Here is a 13,357-nt window from a genome sequence, read left to right as displayed (position 1 = left end):
ATATTTAAGAATAAGAACTTTTATGCTATGTGTGTAGCGAGTAAAAGATAAAGATTTTAGTAATTTTTTTGTAAGTTTCAAAATAAGATTTTCTACTTATTCACAACTTTTTCTTTATTCACAAATTTTTATCACTTCACGATGAAGTATTTTTTTTTTTTGACTAATCGAGCCGCCAAATAAGTGGTCGAGTTGAAAAACTAATCCGACTTAAATCAACCCATTAACCCATTTATATACAATGCTAATTCCATGACCTAAAACACATAAATATTTAAGAATAAGAACTTTTATATTATGTGTGTAGCGAGTAAAAGATAAAATTTTTAGTAATTTTTTTGTAAGGTTCAAAATAAGATTTTGTACTTATTCGCAACTTTTTTCTTTATTCCAAATTTTTTGAGCTTCACGATGAAGTATTTGATATCTCTTAAAATCAATAAGTCAATAAATATGGACATGTAAAATCATATATTAACTTTTCACGATTTTCGAAAGCTTTTAATTTTGAAAAAAAGAAGATTATGAGTAAAAGATAAAACTAGAAAATAAGGTGTCCCATCCGAAAACCCCTTACATGAACCCGAAGACAAGTGAAGAGGGATCGAAGGTGATTCGAGCATTAGACCCATTAAAAATCCACATTTTATCGGACTTTATTACTTAGACACATATCAACCCAATTAACAAACGACCCAGTCCATTATATATTGGTTAATAAACGGGTTTTCGACCCATTTCGACACTTCTAGATTTTTTTTTTTTAGTCCGATGACATCTCTAGCTCGAGTTGCGTCTGAATTGCTTCGGAACGAGTAGTTCTATCCACTTCCGCCACGCCCTCCATGCGCGATTCCAGAATCCGGATTTCATTTTCGCCACATCCAATCTCGTCCCGGTCCCGCGTAACAACAAACACCGGATAAGATAAAAGAGAGGGGACCACGTGACGTCAGCCTCAGCTCCGGCGGGTCACCGCCGCCGCCGCCGCCACCGTCACCGCCGCGGCCTCGGCGTTCGCGTTTCCCCCCCTGGCGTTGTCCTCGAACGATGCAGACAAAAGAAGAGATAGAGAGAGAGACACACACACGCAGCGGCCCGCGCAAAACAAGTTCATTGCATCTTTTCTTCCTTTCCCATGTCCATCACCTACCCCCACCCCCTCTCTCTCTCTCTCTCTAGAAATCCTCTGATCTCTCCCGGATAATCTATTGATAAAACCCTACCTTCTCTCTCTAGCGTCTCCCCCTCGCTCTCTCTCTCTCTAGTTTCTCTCTCTATATCTGTGTGAGTGCGGGTGTGGGGTTCAGATCCCTGTCCAATCTCTGCGCTTCTGCGTCTCGCCGTCGGCCGCGCGGTTCGCACCGTCCGATCTTCCGCCATGGGTAAAGCCCGCTTCCCCCGTCTCCGTTTCCGATCGATGCGTTGTCCGCGGCGTTGAAAACTTGGCTGATCTTTTGTTCGTTCCGGCATCGTGCAGCTTGCGAGAATCCTTTCGGGAGCATCCTGAAGGCGCTCGAGAGGCCCGGAGGTGGCGCGTTCGGCCGATACTTCTCTCTCCCGGCCCTCGGCGATCCTCGGATTGGTCAGTGTTCCGTTTCTCCTCCTCCTCCTCCTCCTCCTTCTTGTCGTCGTCGTTTGCTTTCTTTCTTTCGATGTCTTTGATGCTGGTGGGGGTGGGCCGGAGCGTGGGGCCTCTCGGGAACGGACGTGTTCGGTCTGGGTTTGTGCGTGGTTCCCGTGTTACGGGATTGGAAATGATGGGTTGATGGCGCTTCGGAAGTGGGGCTTTTGCTTGGCGTTTGGCGCGAGTGGCGTTTGCTCATTTCCGGTAGTTTCGAGATTTTCGAGCGGGCGCGAGGTTGACGGTCCTCTGTTGCCAGATAAGAGTGGCGTGTGCCATAACTACCCATTCAATTCAATCTCCGTTGTTTGTACTTCAGATAGGTTGCCGTACTCTATTAGGATTCTCCTGGAGTCGGCTATTCGAAACTGCGACGAGTTCCAGGTCAAAAGCAAGGATGTCGAGAAGATCATCGACTGGGAGAACACTTCTCCTAGACAAGTTGAGATCCCGTTTAAGCCCGCTAGAGTGCTGCTACAGGTACATAGAGCTGCACACATCGTGTCTGGTTGATGCTAATTGAGGTTCTAAAGAGTTGCGATACTTGAATTTTGATGATGCGTTTGTCATTTGTATCAGGATTTTACTGGGGTGCCTGCTGTTGTTGATCTTGCTTGCATGCGTGATGCGATGAATAGCCTTGGGGGAGATCCAAATAAAATCAACCCGCTGGTGAGCTTTATATGTCTGCAGATCGCTGATTCCAGCTTGACCTTGTAGTTGTTTAGCTCGATTAATATTCATTGGTGGTGAAGGAAGTTTGTTTCCATGTGTACGAGCAGTTAAACTATCATTTGTGAACGTGTGAATCATCGTGCAGGTTCCGGTGGATCTTGTTATCGACCACTCGGTTCAGGTTGATGTGGCAAGGTCAGAAAATGCTGTCCAGGCAAATATGGAACTTGAGTTTCATCGGAACGAAGAAAGATTTGGCTTTCTCAAGTGGGGTTCAACTGCATTTCATAATATGCTTGTTGTTCCTCCTGGATCAGGGATTGTCCACCAGGTAGTGCAACATAAAGTGCATACTCCAGGATAGTCAAATTTTTACTGATCTTATGTATGACTTGAACTTAAGAAGTTTAGAAAACTGTATATACTCCTGGTAGAACTATTACATACTCTGTTCTATAAGAATGTGCAATTTGACCTGCATCATTGAGTTGACAAACTGAGCTGGAATCATTTGCAGGTTAATCTAGAATATCTTGGCAGGGTGGTCTTCAACACAAACGGCATGCTTTACCCTGATAGTGTTGTCGGTACCGATTCACATACAACTATGATAGACGGATTGGGAGTTGCTGGTTGGGGAGTTGGAGGAATAGAAGCAGAAGCTGCAATGCTTGGGCAGGTAAAAGGATTCGATAACTGAATTCCTTTCTACTTACTGCAGATGGCTGATAGAGGAGTGTCACCTTGACACTAAATATGCCCTTGTCAGGATGTTTCTAGAGTATGAACTTACATCCATTTGTTTTTTCAGTCATTTTCTAGCGCTTTCATTTTCGACATTTATTTTGACGCAGCCGATGAGCATGGTCCTTCCTGGTGTGGTTGGGTTTAAATTAACTGGGAAGCTGAGAGATGGGGTAACAGCAACCGATCTGGTCTTGACTGTAACGCAAATGCTGAGGAAGCATGGCGTTGTGGGAAAATTCGTGGAGTTTTATGGTACATCTTCTGATACCCCTGCCATGTCACTCCTTTCCGTTTAAGCTATTCTGTAGCCACTGAATCCTTCTATGTTCCTCTCGCTTTAAATGTCGCGTTGCCTATGCAGGGGAAGGAATGAGCGAACTGTCATTGGCAGATCGTGCCACCATCGCTAACATGTCACCCGAATATGGTGCCACTATGGGCTTTTTCCCTGTTGATCATGTCACTCTGCAGTATCTGAAATTGACTGGCAGAAGTGATGAAACTGTAAGTAATTATGGAGATCATCACAATAATTTCTACTGACTACTGAGCACTTACTCGTATTAACTTAAGCAACTTCATAGGTTTCCATGATCGAATCTTACTTGCGGGCGAATAAGATGTTTGTGGACTACAATGAGGTGAGCTTTATGAATATTTTGACTCTATGAGTCCATCATTATTTCTTGCTAAGGATCTTTTTGTTGGAAGCAGCCCCAAGTGAAGAGAACATACTCGTCATATCTGGAACTGGATCTTAACGATGTTGAACCATGTATTTCGGGTCCTAAAAGGTAATCCACTGTGAATAAAATTCTGTCATAATAAAGAAGGTTTAGTTTGGCCTCCCTCACCCTTCTATTGGCTAAGAATCAACACTTTCCAGGCCACATGATCGAGTTCCACTGAAAGAAATGAAAGCTGATTGGCATGCATGCTTGGATAATAGAGTTGGATTTAAGGTGAGGCTTCCTGTAATCTTTGTATACTCTTTTTAAGTGATCATGGGTGTGTATGGTTATGGGACTCTTTGTTGGTTCCAAAATTTAGGAAGTGAATAATTCCCCACATGCTGTGCTTGTACTCTGGTAAACATACTTGAACAAAATAGGTAACTAACTATGTCCGTGTTGACTTGTGCTTACTACTGACATCAATTCCACCGGACCTTTTTTTTGCTTTAACTGTACGGAAGTTGAATGATGAGCAGCTTTATTCGTCTAAATCTTTATGCAGTCTTGTCTTACGTACATTGAATTTTTGAACTATGGTGTCAAAGAGTTGAGGAGCCTAAATGCCTTTTTCTTTTTCTGGAATATTATTGATTTTCTTTTTCTGCATTTTACTTTGGATTTTGACTGTTTTTCTTACATGCCTTTGCAGGGTTTTGCTATACCAAAGGAATCACAGGGAAAGGTTGCAGAGTTCAGATTCCGTGAGACTCCAGCTCAGCTTCGGCATGGGGATGTTGTTATAGCAGCTATTACTAGCTGCACAAATACTTCAAATCCTAGCGTAATGCTTGGTGGTGCTTTGGTAGCAAAGAAGGCTTGTGAATTAGGATTGGAGGTTGGCTGGCTAAAACTCTTCTTCTGACAAAGTAGAATATATTAGGCAATCAAACAACACGTTTAGATAATATGGGATTTGCTACATCGATCACGTGACAGTGTAGGCTCATGTGCATCTGCATGCACCTCTTAAAAGTTTACTCTTTTTATTGTCCGCTGATATATTTGAGGATTGTACAGATGCAGCTGGAAGCCATGCGCATACTTTAAAATTATTAACAGAAAATTCTGATGAGTTGCTACATTTGGTTGTAGATGACTTAGTTCTTTTACCTGAACAAAATAAATCTTGTGTCAGGTAAAACCATGGATTAAGACGAGTCTTGCTCCGGGCTCTGGCGTTGTGACCAAATATTTGCAGAAGAGGTGCTTTCCCAGATATTCCTTCAATGTCAGCAGCTGTGGATCTTCTTGCTAAGCTAGAGTTGTTGTTTTTGCAGTGGCTTGCAGACATATTTGAACCAGTTAGGATTCAACATTGTTGGCTATGGATGCACTACATGCATTGGGAACTCGGGTGATATTGATGAATCAGTTGCATCAGCTATTACTGAAAATGGTAGAAATTAATTCATAATCCTGCATAATATCATCAAGAAATTGTTATAAGCTCACTTAACTGTCGAATTTGCACACAATATCAGATCTTGTAGCTGCAGCTGTATTGTCTGGAAACAGAAATTTTGAAGGTCGTGTTCACCCCCTAACTAGGGCTAACTATCTGGCTTCTCCCCCTCTCGTGGTTGCCTATGCTCTAGCTGGCACAGTATGTAACATCTAGTTATATTTGCAGTTGTTAGTTCTTTATTAGCGATCTACTCCAAACTTAATATTTTCCTCAGAGTTTGCTTTTCTTTGTTATTGCAAATCTAGTTTTTTAGCGTAATCCTCATGGGAGACAACTTTTGCAGGTAGATATTGATTTTGAAACTGAGCCCATTGGGGAAGGAAAAGATGGAAGAAAAGTATACTTGAGAGACATTTGGCCGTCAAATGAAGAAGTGGCAACTGTAAGTCACTAAATTTGCTAGGAGCTTATAGAAATCTTCACTTTGACTAATAATTAGAGAGATCATATTTGGTGATTGTGTTTTTTTCTCTTGTATAACCTGTCTTCAGGTTGTCCAATCGAACGTGCTTCCAGATATGTTCATGGCTACATATGAAGCTATCACTAAAGGAAATCCTATGTGGAATCAGTTATCTACACCTTCTAGCACCCTCTATGCTTGGGATCCTACATCAACGTACATTCATGACCCACCATATTTCAAGAGCATGACGATGTCTCCTCCTGGCCCACATGGCGTGAAAGATGCTTACTGCTTACTGAACTTTGGGGACAGCATCACGACTGACCATATTTCTCCAGCTGGTAGCATTCACAAGGATAGCCCTGCTGCAAGGTATCTAATGGAACGCGGGGTTGATAGAAGAGACTTCAACTCTTATGGAAGTCGCCGAGGGAATGATGAGATTATGGCGAGAGGAACTTTTGCTAACATTCGCATTGTCAACAAGTTGCTGAAAGGAGAAGTTGGACCTAAAACAATCCACATCTCCAGTGGGGAGAAACTATCTGTTTATGATGTTGCCATGGTAATTTTCTTCACTCTGCAGATCCAACACAGACACCGCATCACAAATGATAGTGTCATGCGTGATGGGGCCTCATCATTTACTGTTGTTGGTTGGATACGTTATTCTATTTAGATTGCCCCTGAGAATAATACGACTTATAATGTCTTTTACTAGTTTTTGTCTGCAAATTCTTGGCAAGTCTGAAAGAAGCTGATTTTTTGTTTGGTCCATTAATACCGGCTAGACCAGCCTCCTAGCAACATCCTTTAGGGTCATCCCACTGTTAGTTGAGATTCATTTGACAGGTCAATATGATATCATCTTAATTGGGAGAACTTTTTAAAGATAATCAGCTGATTGTCCGCCTGCTGGTTAATATTCCATTAGCTGAGTAGGGGCTTCTTCGATGTCTCATTATCTGGTTACTGGTGCCATTGTGGCTCATACTAGTTTTATCGCTTGTGTGGCAGAGGTACAAGAGTGAGGGGCATGCCACCATTATTTTGGCTGGTGCTGAGTATGGAAGTGGAAGTTCTCGTGATTGGGCTGCCAAGGGTCCAATGCTGTTGGTGAGCATTTTGATGCTTTCCCATTCAATATTTCGTCCATATTTTACCTTCGGTTGCAACTAAGCTGTAAATTCGTATCAGGGCGTGAAAGCTGTCATAGCAAAGAGCTTTGAGCGGATTCACAGAAGTAATCTAGTGGGAATGGGTATCGTTCCTCTATGTTTCAAGGCTGGGGAGGATGCAGAAACGCTCGGACTAACCGGCCATGAACGCTACACCATTAATCTTCCAAATAGCGTGAGTGAAATAAGGCCTGGTCAGGACATCACGGTGGTGACAGACAATGGCAAGTCATTTGTGTGCACACTGCGGTTTGACACAGAGGTAACAGCATTAATCTGTCACTTATCTATATCCTTGAAAGACCCATTATCTGTTTGTCTCCTTGCTAAGTCTCGGTCGCTTCCATATGAAGGTTGAGCTGGCTTATTTTGATCACGGGGGCATCCTGCAGTACGTGATCAGGAACTTGATCGGAGCTGGACATTGAGCAACCAGGCAAGTTCCCCAGAGCCGACTCTTCTTGGTGTTCCCAGCATTTTCCATCCCATCCCGGTCGACATGGCTCGAGTAATTCTCTATTTTGGAGAGTTCTCCTCCAGCTGTAATAGGAATAAATCGGGGGAATAAATGGGGACGATTTCTGCGTTCTTGGATGATTATCATTCTGACTCATGGGTGGCAGATGAATTAACATTACGAGGTCACTGTTGGCGTTCATGATATGTCAGACAATCCATCGTTGGCCTCTCATTCTGTTCCAAAAGCTTTCGGGTTCGGTTTTTATCGGACAAATGAGTTGGATTTTAGAAGCCTACGAGAATTTTCAACTGTTTCCGAAATGTGATTTACTCGAGCAGTTTGCCTACTTCTGGTTTGAGATGATGGTGTAGAATTCATGCCTGAGACGTTTTCTTTCAAAGCTATAAAAACAAACGCATTACGTCACGTGTCGGGTGTCCATGTAGAAGTTCCAAATGGCATCTTACCCCGTGACCACTCTTCCTGTTAATAGCTGAGAAAGAACAAAAATGAGATCCAGGGAGCTTTGGTCGTTTCACTGGTTTTGGTCGAAACCGATCATAACAAAGGCCGAATCATCGCAGAGACGTTCCGGTACATTATGAAACACTTTTTGCAGAGACATTTTTCCCATACATCATATTGAAACGGCTATTTGGATGCATACCGATTCTGGCTCATGCTACAATTGAGGCCACATCTTGGATAGAACAGCAAATGACTATTCATAACTCGTGATAATCTTTTTACTCGTACATAATGGGCGGGCAATGCAAAACGCGCCACCCATTGCGTGAAGTTCGTAATTATAGCAATCATCAGCGTCCTCATGTTCTAATGCCCATCTGATTCCCAAAAAGATGGGAAGGAAGAGAGAAAGAAACGAGAACTGCTGTACAGCTGATTATACTGTTCTACACTAGAACTACGAAGACAACACAAAATTGCGAGTCGCCGCATGCTGGTTGCTGACGTGAAAGGTGGACATGAGACCCAAAAGATGGGGCCTTCACCCGAGAATTCACACATGTTACGACAGTAGGAGTTTACAAACTTTTGGACCTGCAAACGAAGCACCTATCAGCGGGTGCAAGATGGAGTAGTTACAGGCAATAATCGGTACTGATATTTAAAATCTACGTAATTTCAGGAAGGAAAACAAAGAGGGTGATAATTCAGTTTTGCTCAGGGTGATACGTGCACCGAAATGAAAGTAGTATCTAAGCAGGCAATCTTCCTTATCTGTAGCATGACTGACACACTGGGTGAATGAACTTATACAGCCAATGGTTTCCTAAATCATTTCTAAACATTCCAAAATGTATAAGAATAGCTTCAGCAAACTTTACACCTATCAGACAGTAAACATATCGGACTCATTCAACCAAGAACTGAACATAACATCTGCTATAAACTGGCGTAACCTGAATCTGTCCTTCATTTAATAAAGTTACGTGTGTAAAATAGCGCAACAGATAAGACCAGACATATTTCATTTATCATGCAATTAACAGACGGTTAGAACTTAGAGTAATGAAATTTCTATTACCTTACTAACGTACAGAGTGAGACACTATTAGTAGCAGAGAAATTATCACTAAAATCATATATTGTTTACAATCGCTACTGCAAGGAAACACGATCGTGAACCACTTCATGTTGTATATAATACTTATACTGAAACACAGAGCATTTGTATCCTAATCATCTGCTGCCAGCAGAAAAAAAAAATTACCTTCTGCTCAGTATCTCAAACTTTGTACTCATGCACACGCAGCCACTTAGTAGATGACCATTTGTTCCCCTTAATAACAGGGCAACCACCTGACATGAATCAGAATGGCTAAGTAAATAGTGACAGAAACTGGAGAATAAATTCGATAACTCATTTACAAGATCAACAAATAGATTTTAGTAAAATTGTACAGATTTTGACGTGCTATTATATTATGAAATCTAGGCATGACCAAGAACACATGACAGCCAAATAGAGAGCACAACTAACCATGCAAACTGGATTCATCCAGAGCACCATCAGGTTTCATACTCCAAAAAAGAAGCGCATCACCCATTTTCGGTTTAACGGAAAGTCCTTCTTTACCGCAATCAGAAAGCTCGTTCCACCAAGGTACTGCACTAAAGTTACCCTTGGCTGCTGGGAAAACCGTTTCACCTCCCTCCTCAACATCAGAGCTGTAATATATTATGCAGATGGAGAAGTCACAAAAGGAACATAAAAAGACAACACAGTATGTACTAATTCAACTATACAGAAAAGCTAAAAGGCCATTTTACTCACAGGTACATGAGAATAGTAGCTATTCGTTGACCACCATTCTTAGTGTTGTATTCATCCTGGAAGTAGTCATAGTGAGGTTCATACTTCTGCCCAACTTCATAGTGGAGAATTTGTAGTCCCTCTCCATTCTCTACAATTTGCTAAGTTTGTTAAATACATGAAAATTGTTATCAGCGTCGCTACAAGAATGTGGTTGATAAAGATTTATCCCTGCAAGAATGGCTATGTATCCACCAATTGGTGGACATTCCATCAGACAGATTGTGGAAGAGATAATAGTTTCAAGACATTAATTTGATAGCTGCAATTTAAGTATTTCAGTGATAATCATCAGTACTCCTTATTTGATATGCAGGTTATGACGGTGGTTAAGGAAATTTCACTGCATACCTACGGGTATGAAGGTAAAATCTGCTATCCTTTTCTCAATATCCCTAATTGTCTTATCTCGCCCTCTCGCCAGAAACGTCCCTGAGCTTGTCCGTACCCTGCATACAATGAGATTATAATGGAGTAAACTATTGACCAGATATTTCATGAAGTGGGATGAAAAGAGGTGTCTTAAAAGCTCAATGTTTGACTTTAGTAAAATAGATGGTGATTGAACCTGCTATCTTTACTCTTGCCAGTAGCACTATCTACAACAGTTGACTTCTGCATACGGGGCTTGGCAAGTTCGATTAGGTATTTGCACTCGTCTTCAGACTGCACAAAAAAGGCTTGGCAATGTTAAAGGCTATTAAATCCAAGAGCAGGACCATAGCAAATGTGCTAATGTAAATGTAAAATCATATAACCTGACGCCTTCAACTGATCACATGTTAGGCTAAAGGATGAGGTTTTTAGTTAGGAAATTGCAGTCAAGCCTGATTGAGCAATGTTAAATTATGGGTAGCCCTGATCCATGAGGTTGGTGAGGTGTTTCATGGACAGGTTTCACCTACTTAGGCTGGTTTCCTCGTCATCAAAAAGAAGATTATGGTGTAGCAAACACCAACAGGGTCCCTGTCTAATGGATAAAAAGCCTCAAGGATGACTTATTCAATCTATTACTGAGTCAGGAATTCAACTAATTCAATTGATTCATTACATCTTGCTGGATTCTGAAGATGTATCAGGTAGAGGACATGACCATGCACCATTTAAATTGCCACCTCGGCAGGATTTTTCAATCAAGTCCCAATACTAGCAACCTGCATACTGTTAATATTTCGAATTTCTTTCACTACACGATTCCTTTGATGTCCATGCAGTGTTGAAACTACAAAATCTACTGGCAAGACAGTATTAAAACTGCCGATGGAGACCCATTCAAAGATCAGTGAATGCAGAACTAAGATGACTGACTAGTAACAATAATGGCAAATTATATCCCAATGGGCCAATTTTTGAAATCGGCACATGAAATGCACATCACAAACGAGGCAGATTATAAAACCAAATAATTCATTAAGATCAAAATCCAACAACTGGAAAATAGCATTTCCAATATATGAAATCATTCGCAGCATAACTCTCGCGGTTCTAACCTGCTTACCAAAAAATTATGATAGACAAAGGCTCTGGGTTCCCACGAGATCAACTCAACCCACTGCTCCCCTCGCCCTCGCTCTCGCTCTCCATCTCTTCCAAGTCCACTCCTGCATCACCATACAAGAACGCCAATTTGTCTCGTCAAAATAATTGCCACATCGCCAATCTCCAGCAGCAACATTCATATTGGATAGTCCGCAGCAAGTCCATTTTCACAACATAATGACCTGCCTCAACTTTGCATCTAGATAAAAAAATCCACATTTTCAGTCAATTTTACAGGGTACGCACTTTGCCTTTCATCTAGAACACATTCGCTAATGCCTCCTTCATCTATAACCGAGTCAAGCGAATTCTCAGCCAAACTTGACCAGAAAAATAGTGAATTTCCCTTCGAGTGCGAAATCGAACCGAACCGAAGTTTTCAAACATCGCGGCCAAACTACCTCTCCGCGCTGTTCCTCAAGATCGAGCTCAGATCGTTCGCCTTGGAGGAGCCGCCGGAGCCGCTCGGGAACCAGAACACGCCGAGCGCGAGGAGGATCAGCACGACGAGGCCGAACATCAGGAGCACGGCGCGGAGCAGCCGCGAGGAGGACGGCGGCTTCCGCTGCGGGAAGCGCGGGTGCCTCGGCTTCGCCATCCGCCGGACGATCCGGAGGGCCGGTCGGGCGATCGGAGACCCAAGACGGAGCGAGCGAGATCGAGAAGGGCGGGCGAAGGGAAGAGGAGGAGCTCCGAACGGCGAGAGACGACTGGCCGTGCGCTTCTCCTCCGTCGGAATGAGCCGACTCAGTAAAAGAGGCATTTTTATAATCTCAATTTATTATTAGTCAATTAAAAGTGATTCTTTAGACTAATCTGTAATTAGTACGTCTATATTTGAGAGAATAACATCTTCTTCTTCTTCTTTTGTTAGAAATTTGAGAAATTATCTAGGGTTAATATCACGAAAAACCCCGAACTGGTACATCCGTGACAAATTAACCACCAAAAATCCAAAACTGTTATACCTGTGACGAATTTACCCAAAACTAATTATTTGCTTACCAAAAACCCAAAACTAGTACTCCCGTAATGACCGCCAAAAACCCCGAATTGATACATTTGTAACAAATTTACCATTCGTTAAATTAGATTAATACCACGAAAAATCACAAATTGGTAAATCTGTGATAAATGGAGAGGTAAAACTTAAAATTTGTATACCCATCAATTGTCACGTGTCATCTAACTCGGCAATTTAACTGTAAAATTTAACAGAAACTAACGAAGGGTAAATTTATCATAAGTGTACCGGTTTTGAGTTTTTTGTGGTCAAAATATTAATTTGGGGTAAATTTATTACATGTGTACCGGTTTGGAGTTTTTGGTTGTCAAAAAATCAATTCGGAGTAAATTTGCTAGAGGTGTATCAGTTTTGGATTTTTCATGATATTAACCCAATTTGTTAGTTAATACATATGAATAGTTATTATAACAACAATAACAATAATAATGATGTAAATGTTCAGGGGTATATAAATGATGAGAAAATTTCTTTATTCCATCGTATGAATGTCTATAGATATAAAAGCCAAATAATGAGAATCACAGGGCAATTGCGGGTAAATATGCAATGATCAATTTATAATATGTAATAATATTATGATCACTGGATGAAGAGAAGAAGGTTTCTATTGTCGTTCTAATCTGTAACGATGCGATGATATGAGAGCTTAAATGTTCGTTCAATTAAAGAAGTAAAATTAATCACGCCTTTAATTGGACGAACATTTCAAAAGTTGATACCGCAATTAAAGGACGGGCTTTTATGTGGTGGTTCCGCAGTGGACTTGCAGCTGACACCAGCACCTCCCAAACGACGCCACGTGTCTATCGGTTTTCTCCTATTAACGCCGTTGCCCTTCCCCGCTGCCCTTTTTGCCTCTTTGTTCTAATTATTTTAAAGTTAATATCACGAGAAACTTTAAATTGATACATTTATAATAAATTTATTTTAAATTAATTTTTTGCTCGCAAAAAACTCCAAACTGGTACATTCGTGATAAATTTATCCTCTGTTAGTTTTCGTTAAATTTTACCGTCAAATTACTAAGTTAAATAACACGTAGCAGTTGACTGATGTACCAGTTTGGAGGGTTTTATCCTCAGTTTGTCATAGATGTACCAGTTTTGTAGTCTTTTGTGATATTAATCCAATTTAACGTAGGGTTAATTTGTTATAAATGTACCG

The 13,357-nt window shown here is 41.3% G+C and overlaps 2 protein-coding genes across 2 annotated transcripts; one reads left to right on the top strand and one right to left on the bottom strand.

The window, feature by feature from the left end:
• The first annotated feature begins 1,246 nt into the window (after positions 1 to 1,246).
• On the top strand, positions 1,247 to 7,597 carry LOC115684549 (aconitate hydratase 1). Its single transcript, XM_030609323.2, has 20 exons — positions 1,247 to 1,385; positions 1,481 to 1,585; positions 1,944 to 2,104; positions 2,204 to 2,296; positions 2,445 to 2,630; positions 2,817 to 2,978; positions 3,154 to 3,298; positions 3,408 to 3,550; positions 3,631 to 3,687; positions 3,761 to 3,840; positions 3,933 to 4,008; positions 4,430 to 4,615; positions 4,916 to 4,983; positions 5,058 to 5,176; positions 5,262 to 5,383; positions 5,529 to 5,627; positions 5,737 to 6,216; positions 6,669 to 6,767; positions 6,849 to 7,091; positions 7,183 to 7,597. The coding sequence occupies exons 1-20, from the start codon at positions 1,382 to 1,384 to the stop codon at positions 7,255 to 7,257; spliced, it is 2,703 nt and encodes a 900-aa protein (XP_030465183.2). The 5' UTR covers positions 1,247 to 1,381; the 3' UTR covers positions 7,258 to 7,597.
• Positions 7,598 to 8,078: 481 nt separating this feature from the next.
• LOC115684558 (probable prolyl 4-hydroxylase 10) lies at positions 8,079 to 11,944 on the bottom strand. Its single transcript, XM_030609335.2, has 8 exons — positions 11,568 to 11,944; positions 11,126 to 11,228; positions 10,196 to 10,293; positions 9,979 to 10,076; positions 9,589 to 9,718; positions 9,295 to 9,482; positions 9,025 to 9,113; positions 8,079 to 8,351 (listed from the first exon to the last, which is right to left on the bottom strand). Exons 1-7 carry the CDS (start codon positions 11,927 to 11,929, stop codon positions 9,040 to 9,042), a joined length of 1,053 nt encoding a protein of 350 aa, XP_030465195.2. The 5' UTR covers positions 11,930 to 11,944; the 3' UTR covers positions 8,079 to 8,351; positions 9,025 to 9,039.
• Positions 11,945 to 13,357: the final 1,413 nt, after the last annotated feature.

The sequence above is a fragment of the Syzygium oleosum genome, unplaced genomic scaffold (genome assembly GCF_021117445.2).
Source record: "Syzygium oleosum isolate NSW1041296 unplaced genomic scaffold, Sole_v2.1 Sole_v2.08, whole genome shotgun sequence".
Taxonomy (NCBI): Eukaryota; Viridiplantae; Streptophyta; class Magnoliopsida; order Myrtales; family Myrtaceae; genus Syzygium; species Syzygium oleosum.
Note: the sequence above shows the minus strand (reverse complement) of the source record. Positions and strands in the feature narration are given on the sequence as shown.

Excerpts from the sequence above, each read along its gene's own strand:
- LOC115684558 (XM_030609335.2), bottom strand. The coding sequence starts at position 11,929 with ATGCCTCTTTTACTGAGTCGGCTCATTCCGACGGAGGAGAAGCGCACG. Across the intron at positions 9,719-9,978 it reads TTTTACCTTCATACCCGTAG|AGAATGGAGAGGGACTACAA; the intron begins GTATGCAGTGAA and ends AGCAAATTGTAG. Across the intron at positions 9,114-9,294 it reads GGATGAATCCAGTTTGCATG|GTGGTTGCCCTGTTATTAAG; the intron begins GTTAGTTGTGCT and ends GATTCATGTCAG.
- LOC115684549 (XM_030609323.2), top strand. Across the intron at positions 2,297-2,444 it reads CAAATAAAATCAACCCGCTG|GTTCCGGTGGATCTTGTTAT; the intron begins GTGAGCTTTATA and ends ATCATCGTGCAG. Across the intron at positions 2,979-3,153 it reads AAGCTGCAATGCTTGGGCAG|CCGATGAGCATGGTCCTTCC; the intron begins GTAAAAGGATTC and ends ATTTTGACGCAG.